The sequence below is a fragment of the Daucus carota genome, chromosome 2 (genome assembly GCF_001625215.2).
Source record: "Daucus carota subsp. sativus chromosome 2, DH1 v3.0, whole genome shotgun sequence".
Taxonomy (NCBI): Eukaryota; Viridiplantae; Streptophyta; class Magnoliopsida; order Apiales; family Apiaceae; genus Daucus; species Daucus carota.
Genome location: NC_030382.2, coordinates 1562276 through 1571021, shown reverse-complemented (window position 1 = coordinate 1571021; position 8746 = coordinate 1562276). Strand labels below are relative to the sequence as shown.

Here is an 8746-nt window from a genome sequence, read left to right as displayed (position 1 = left end):
AAAAATATATTATTTGAATTTTAATATATTCTTGGACACACATTTTTTGATAAAATGGGGCCTTCGATTATTTATTTTTAATTTTTCAATCCTAGATTTTTGCAATAATTTATCATTTATTTTACAAATTTTCTTTTACAAGCGTTTTAATTTTAAAGAAAAATACAATAATGAGTTGAAATTGAAGCAACACCACACTGCGCCCCGGACTTGAATGGCGTCTACCTCAAAAAGGCGGAGCTGGCAGGATGTTCCGGCGGAGCTGACAGAATCGATACTTAGGCGATTAGGCGCAATTGATTTGCTGCTGAGTGCTCGGAAAGTGTGCAAAATGTGGCGTCGGATCTGCTCCGACCCTAATTTATACCGGGTCGTGGAGTTTTGGTACACGGGTGACCCGGATGAGGTTATAAACTATATTGTCCAATATATAGCTCGCAAAGTGGTAGAGTTGAGCTGTGGACAGTTGGCCCTGTTTTCCATCACTTATTTTGCGGATGATCGTCATCTTAATTATGTTTTGCGAAGGTATTCAATTATGGTTTTCATGTCGGTTTTCATTTTTTGCATCTGCTTAATATTTTTTGAATTTTGTTCCAATTGGAAGTATAATTTCAATTTCAATTAAATAACGAATAAAAAATCAATGGAGAAGAGGGAGTTGGTGTTTTCTTGTTATATCAATCATACTTTCTTCATTTTACTCCTCGACCTGACAATTTAATTTGTGTTAGTGTACTACTTGACCTGGATACTAACCTGACATGATCTGGATTCTTATATCAGGAAACCTAACCCAAATGAAATTTATACATCAAATTTGATGTTTATATTTTGAACCCGCTAATTTAAAATTTGGATACGTTGTACGCATTTATTTTATGAGTATCATAGATGGATGAATCTTAGCCGCTTTAGATTGTGAACTTATATTCAAATGTACTAAGATGGTTATTCAGAAGATTACATGTTGGATCTAGTGAGAATTGTAGTAAATTGATAGAGCATATATTTATATATGTTTTTATATGATTTTATTCCCAAAATTTTGGTATTTTGTAAATAATCGGGTTATTACTAATTGATTTTAAGTGTTTAATTTCAGGAAAATAAATATTCTTAAAGTTGGATTAAATCAAGCTTATTTGGGCTTAATCAGATGGAAATTCGGACTTTATGGATAGCCAGCGAAGCAAATCTTGTTTGGGCCGTAACTTGAGTTCTGGATGTCAGAATTGGGCGATTTAACAGCCCACGCGAAGATATTGGAATTTTCTACAAGTTTAAGGTGGTCCAGATATCGAAAGGCAACTGGATCAGTCCAGAATCAGGCCTGAACAGCAGCCTACGAATTTCAGCATCAGAATCCAACCCGTTTTAGGATATTATTTTATTTTCTTGTAAATTAAGAAAACTCTTATATATATTAGGGTTTTGATAGAGATTAGAGACAACTAACTTTGTATCATATAGAATAATATAGAGATAGCTTTTCTAGAGAGAAAAGGGAGAGAAGCACTTGTGAGAGATATTGGAAGAAGGAGTGAAGGGATTCATCCGGACTTCGAGCACTTTCGTCAAGTTGTATTCTTCGTACTTAAATTCTTACTCTCTTGATTTGTGATATAAATATATATTTGTTTCATCTATTCATGAGTAGCTAATCCTTTGATCCAAGAGTTAGGTAGTATTCTTTGGCTTAATATGTTTTTTTAGTTGGATTGTGTTTTCTCTTGATTTGTTAATCTGTCATTGACCGCTTTATACAATTACAGGAGTAGCTAACTTGTAATTGAATCTCTAGGAGTTATAACGAATCGGGAGAGCAGTTATAATTCTAGTACATGATATGATGGACACAATTTGAGTATTAGATCGGGAGATTGATATGAGAATTGTGAGACATAAAATCCTTGGTTCTTAACAGTTTACAAGTGTTCTTTGATTTACCATGGGAGTGGCTTTTAATGGATAATTGTAGGCATTATAATCTACCTTGGGAGAGGATTTTATAAATATTAGAAGGATTGTTTTTAGCAAACAAGAGACACAAATTAGACATTCATGATAGCCATTGAAGAACTCTAATTCTTGGGTTGTTTTCTCTCATATTTATTACTATATTATTATTACATGAGCTAGATGGATTTTGTGGGTACATTCACTATAAACCCTCACGAGACCTTACTCGTCCACTAGGGCTGCCTAGGGGTTTAAAGGGCTTGTTGCATATGCCAAATGCAACCGTGATCACCTACGGAAGTGGTATATATCTATTAGGTGTTAGTGTTATTTATTTTATTTGCCCGAGGACGTGCAAAAGACTAAGTGTGGGGATATTTGATAGAGCATATATTTATATATGTTTTTATATGATTTTATTCCCATAATTTTAGTATTTTGTAAATAATCGGGTTATTACTAATTGATTTTAAGTGTTTAATTTCAGGAAAATAAATATTCTTAAAGTTGGATTAAATCAAGCTTATTTGGGCTTAATCAGATGGAAATTCGGACTTTATGGATAGCCAGCGAAGCAAATCTTGTTTGGGCCGTAACTTGAGTTCTGGATGTCAGAATTGGGCGATTTAATAGCCCACGCGAAGATATTGGAATTTTCTACAAGTTTAAGGTGGTCCAGATATCAAAAGGCAACTGGATCAGTCCAGAATCAGGCCTGAACAGCAGTCTACGAATTTCAGCATCAGAATCCAACCCGTTTTAGGATATTATTTTATTTTCTTGTAAATTAAGAAAACTCTTATATATATTAGGGTTTTGATAGAGATTAGAGACAACTAACTTTGTATCATATAGAATAATATAGAGATAGCCTTTCTAGAGAGAAAAGGAGAGATATTGGAAGAAGGAGTGAAGGGATTCATCCGGACTTCAAGCACTTTCATCAAGTTGTATTCTTCGTACTTAAATTCTTACGCTCTTTGTTTGTTTTATAAATATATATTTGTTTGATCTATTCATGAGTAGCTAATCCTTTGATCCAAGAGTTAGGTAGTATTCTTTGGCTTATTATGTTTGTTTAGTTGGATTGTGTTTTCTCTTGATTTGTTAATCTGTCATTGAGCGCTTTATACAATTAAAAGAGTAGCTAACTTTTAATTGAATCTCTAGGAGTTATAACGAATCGGGAGAGGAGTTATAATTCTAGTACATGATATGATGGACACAATTTGAGTATTAGATCGGGAGATTGATATGAGAATTGTGAGACATAAAATCCTTGGTTCTTAATAGTTTACAAGTGTTCTTTGATTTACCATGGGAGTGGCTTTTAATGGATAATTGTAGGCATTATAATCTACCTTGGGAGAGGATTTTATAAATATTAGAAGGATTGTTTATAACAAACAAGAGACACAAATTAGATATTCATGATAGCCATTGAAGAAATCTAATTCTTGGGTTGTTTTCTCTCATATTTATTATATTTATTTATTATTATATTAATTAGTGATATATAAAAACCCACCAAATTCTTCTCCACACTTCTAAATCATAAGAGATAAAAGACTTGAAATTAGTGTTGATATCAGTCCTTCCCTGCGAACGATACTCTTGAAAATACTCGACAACATAAATCTCTTGAACTGAATACAAACTAATTGATTTTTTATGGTATTTTGGAGTTTGGACTATGGCTTCGTTATGAGATATGAAATTTGAAATTAATGAATGGTTAAATTGTATGGCATAAGGAATAGGGTGCTTTTTAATTGGCCCTGATTCATCGATGAAAGTTGCACCTTAATGACCAATATATGTTGGAGAAGAATAGAGATTATAGGAACAATAAAACTTTAAATTCGGATGCATTAATACTGAAATTAAATTAAGAAAGATACCTAGGGCACTTTAGTCGTATGCTTACTATTATCTCTATGATTTCTCTAATGCGCAAAGAGGGAAGTTAATGAATTCCCAGTTGCCACCTATAATATATGAGCACATCATGTACAACCACACTTTCTCCTTCCTTCCTCTTTTTTCTATGTACTTATATTTCCATTTTGTTGGTTAATTTAATCTTTACCCATTAATGTTACCCATACAAGAGAGATTGAGAGTGAAAATATATCAGTTTTTAAGGAAGAGGTAATAAGATATTTTAGGCAGAAGATATATCAGTTTTTAAGGAAGAGGTAATAAGATATTTTAGGCAGATGAAGTAGACTATAGACGAAATTTCTGCTATTATGTATTGATTCATTTGGATGAAATATGTATTAGGATCATATTGCACCTTCTGATGAATCTTATTCTGTTTTGGTGTTCGTTCCCAAATCTGTCAGCAAAAAATCTTTAAAAACTTTAAACTATTTTCAGAAATTGGCAGATAATGGAAGCCTCGTAAAGGTTAATATACATACATACATACATACATGTATATATACAAGTAAATGGGGTTCTTTGTACGGTGCAACTATATATACATGTATATATACATACATACATGTATTAAATACTAACTTCATCGTCTTCCTTTTTTTTCTACAGATCAAGCCAGTTGAGATGTCTACATCTTGCATCTTGCAAGAAAATTACAGCTGAACGATTGCTTAAAGTGGTTTATAATCTTCCAAAGTTAGATGAGCTCCATCTCTACTGCATTGATATATCTAAGCACGTTGTTCGAGCTATAGGGCATTGTTGCCCTCAGCTGAAAACATTCAGATTGAACTACCACGGTAATAAAGAACAATGTATTGGGTTTGACAAGAATGCTCTAGCTATTGCAGAAAACATGCCTGGATTATGCCATCTGCAGCTCTTTGGAAATACAATTACGAGGAATGGTTTGCTTGCCATTCTTAAGAATTGCCCTCATCTCGAATCTCTTGACATAAGGCAATGTTTCCAAGCTGGTAACCTTGAACCTGCTTTAATAAGATGTCTATCTCACCGGATGAAGTATCTCAGGCTCCCATATGACTCCACCGAGGACTCTGCACTAAATGACATTTATGCGTTGTACTCTAACGGCGACGACGACTACTACTACTACGATGATGATGATCGTTATATACTATCTGATATTGAGATTGTCCCTGATGACTATGGATATCACAGTGATGGCTATGATTATTATAATGATGACTATGATTATAATGAAAACTCTGGAGGCAGTGACATAGATTCTGACTTATGTTAAATGTTTGATGGTATGCGAAGCTTGTTGTTATTAGTATGTGGAAGTTAGGATTTTTTTTAATCTTCTGGTGAAATGTGGATAATGTTCATGCAAATTTACTGTTTGATGCTCTTTACGTCTCTCCTCTTCTATCATATGGTGGTCTACATTCTAGTTTTGTCAGCCTCTTTTTGATTAAGTTAATCAGGCATTTGACACTAACATCTGTCAGCCCAATGTAGGTGCCGCTGTTGCCTGAGAAGTAGAAACATGTTACTTGTATTGGTAGGCGGTTAACTAAAATGGAGTTGACAAATTGGGCAGCCCAAGATTACCATATATGATGCATAAAAGGTTGAGTTGTCGATTCGGGTGTCTACTAATGTTTCTTTTGTATCACTGCAAATATATATAGGTACATTTCTGGCATGTGGTTGTTGGAAAAACTACTAATGTTTTTGTCCAATCGAGGAGAATGAATAGTAATTATTACATTCTTGTTGTAATGTGAAAGAAGGATGATTGTCAAAGCCATCTAATGTTTACTCGGTTAAGGAAATGAACTGTATTTCATAGTCCCAATAGCAGGTAATAAATTTGTGTATGTGAACGCAGTAAATGCACGCGTTTAGTTTGCCTATATAAACGAGGCTGTGCATCTGGTTTGTGCAAGTTGAAAAGAAAGAAAATATACAAGTTTACTTAGTATTTTGGTTGCTGCCTTTTTACCTTTGCGTCTTTTAATATATAATTATATTACTTAGTTTATAACACGTTATCAGCACAAGTCTCTGCCTGAGTTTTATTTCGATAAAGGAGTACAAGATTTTATCCGGGTTTTATTTCAACGAAGAAGCACGAGTCTCTGCCCGAGTTTTATTTCGATAAAGGAATACAAGATTTTATCCTGGTTTTATTTCAACGAAAAAGGTACGCTCTAACTTATTCATTTTATTTTATTATCAACATCCTCATTGTTATTATAATTTTGAATTTGTTTATATATTTGTTTAAATTAAAAATTCATGTTGCATGATTATAATATTTATTGTTTTATATTATAAATTTTATTATGTGACACATGATTAATTATTTGTTCACCAACATGTTATATTATTGTGTCGTCTTTTAAATTCAAAATGGCGAATCTTGCAATTTTGCAAAATTAAAGTTCGTTGCCATGGATGTTTCGGGAAATAATTATTTGTCATGGGTCCTTGATGCGGAATTACACCTTAGTGCTAATGACCTAAAAGATTGTTAGGTCCAATCAGACGTAGAAGGGGGGGGGTTGAATACGTCTATACCAATTTCTTCGATTTAATTTAATTGCGGAATAATTCTGTTTCAGTCCAGTTTAAATCAATCGTAAATAAACAACTCCAGCAAGTCGGGGAATATTCTTGTATTAGAAATAATCCTCGGGTGCTACAAATTCCAACACAAGTGTCGGCTGCAGAGACTACAATCACTCTATTACAAACTCTCGATTAAATCGATATTCTAACTTTGCTCTCGAGAATGTGTATAGTGTGTGCACTTAAAAAGTGTGTAGTTAGTTTCAAATGAAACTACAAAGCTCTATTTATAGGCTTTTAATATCTAACCATGGTTAACGAGTTCGTCCTGGACGACTTGAGTTCGTCCTGGACGAATTCAATTTAACTGTAGTTAAATTAAATTGTCCAGAACAAAAACTAACTCAAAATGCTCCAAGTTGCGCCACTGACTAATGATGGTCAAACCTTGCGCTTTTACTTCTTCACTGTATATGGTGTGCAGTACTTAGAATAAATTCTAAGTAAATTCAGAGTGTGCCAAGTCTAAAGGTCAAAGTTGGCGCCACTACGGTCAAATGTTGCGCCAGGAGTTTGTAGAATGTAGAAGTCAAAAGCTGCACCTTTCTTGGTCAAACATTGCGCCTCACCACAGTTATATCTGTAATTGTGACTTAGAAAGAATTCTAAGTGAAATCACTGTGTCACTAGGACTTGGAGTCGCAACCTTTGACTTGGTTAACGTTTGCGCTCCAAGTGAAGTTGCGCTTGTACACTGGACACAGTGTACTTAGAAATAATTCCGAGTAAAAACTGAAGTTGATTCAGTCAAAGTTTGCACTTTGACCCTTGGTCAAAGCTTGCGCCGCATAGCTCTGTGATGATCCTTGTGACTTAGACAAAATTTCAATGTCTTCCATATTTGCACAAAGTATTATGTGTGTGTGTGTCTATATATATATATATAATTAATTGTGTTAAATTAATTACTTGAATAATTTATATCCAAGTAACTCACAATTAATTAATATATAAACATATATATATATATATTAATTAAATTCTTTGGCAATATATTCTGGAACAGCTCAATTAACTTGTTGATCGAATCCACTGAATAACTTCGTACGTCCTGACGTCCTGTGCACTGGTCTGGTTCACGAACGACTCGAACTGAAATAATTCATTGAATCCTTTTGCTTGATAATATACTTGATCAGTCATTCCGGGTTAGATGTTGTTTCGATACATTTGATTATAAATAATCAAAATAAATATACTGGAATCTTTTGGTCTTTGATACTTGATCTTCAGACAATTTTGATAGCAGAAACTGATTGTGCTTTATTCTTCACTGAGGCTTGAACATATTAATGAACTTCTTCCAGTGGACTGATATTCATCTCAGATATCTTGATTGTCTTTGTCTGTTCATATTGAATCTCCAACCTGTAGATTCATGTATTATACTTACGTATTGTTTCATGTCTTTTGTTGTGTTGAGTTATCGTAATTACATTATGCTTTACAATCTCCCCCTATTTGATTTGTTAGAGTTCGACAAGCAAATCCTTTAAGAGGATAACTCAACTGACACAATGAAAAAGCACACTAATTAAAACAGGAAATAATACTAGTACATTATGGATTATATCTTACAATTTCCAAAAATTAAAAGTAAATACAAGTTGCCATTGTTCCTCTAGCCTGAACTAATCTTTCCTTGCTTTCTTGGCTCTTGCATTGATCAGGTTCTGCTCAGCTCTTCTCTTAGCAGCATCCTCTTCTCTTTTCTGAATGAGTTTGTTCTCTATCTCTTCAATCCTGGCAGTTATAGTACTCAGTGCCACTTGCTCCAAAGTATTCTCAGGTGGAGGTTGCTCCAGATTTTTCTTCATCTTCTCTAAAGTCTGTAAATGGACCATCTTCTTCAACTTCTTGAAAGTGATATTAAGCTCCATTCATTCAATTTTCATGATGACCCTTGATGGCTGAGCACGAACTCTTGAAGTGTTGTGAACAGTCTCAACAGCTTTCCTTATTTCCAGAAGATCAATCAGTTCTTTGAGCACACTTTTGTCTTCATTGACCACTGACCACTTAACAGCACCAACTGCACGAGCAATTCTCTTAGAAGAGAATTTTCCAATATCTGCAAGTGGTATAGCTGTGGCCTCAGAATCTTTCTTCTTTTTGAATATAATGGAGGTTGGATTGTAAGTGACAACAGGTTCATTTGGATGTTCAAGAACTTCAGGATTGAGTGGAGGCGGTGGATATGGTGGTTGACGATTGATTGTTGATAAGTCCAAGTCTCTAA

The 8746-nt window shown here is 34.0% G+C and overlaps 1 protein-coding gene across 1 annotated transcript; it reads left to right on the top strand.

The window, feature by feature from the left end:
• Window positions 1-210: 210 nt before the first annotated feature.
• LOC108192223 (putative F-box/LRR-repeat protein 9) lies at window positions 211-5170 on the top strand. Its single transcript, XM_017373202.2, has 2 exons — window positions 211-528; window positions 4516-5170. Exons 1-2 carry the CDS (start codon window positions 215-217, stop codon window positions 5168-5170), a joined length of 969 nt encoding a protein of 322 aa, XP_017228691.1. The 5' UTR covers window positions 211-214.
• Window positions 5171-8746: the final 3576 nt, after the last annotated feature.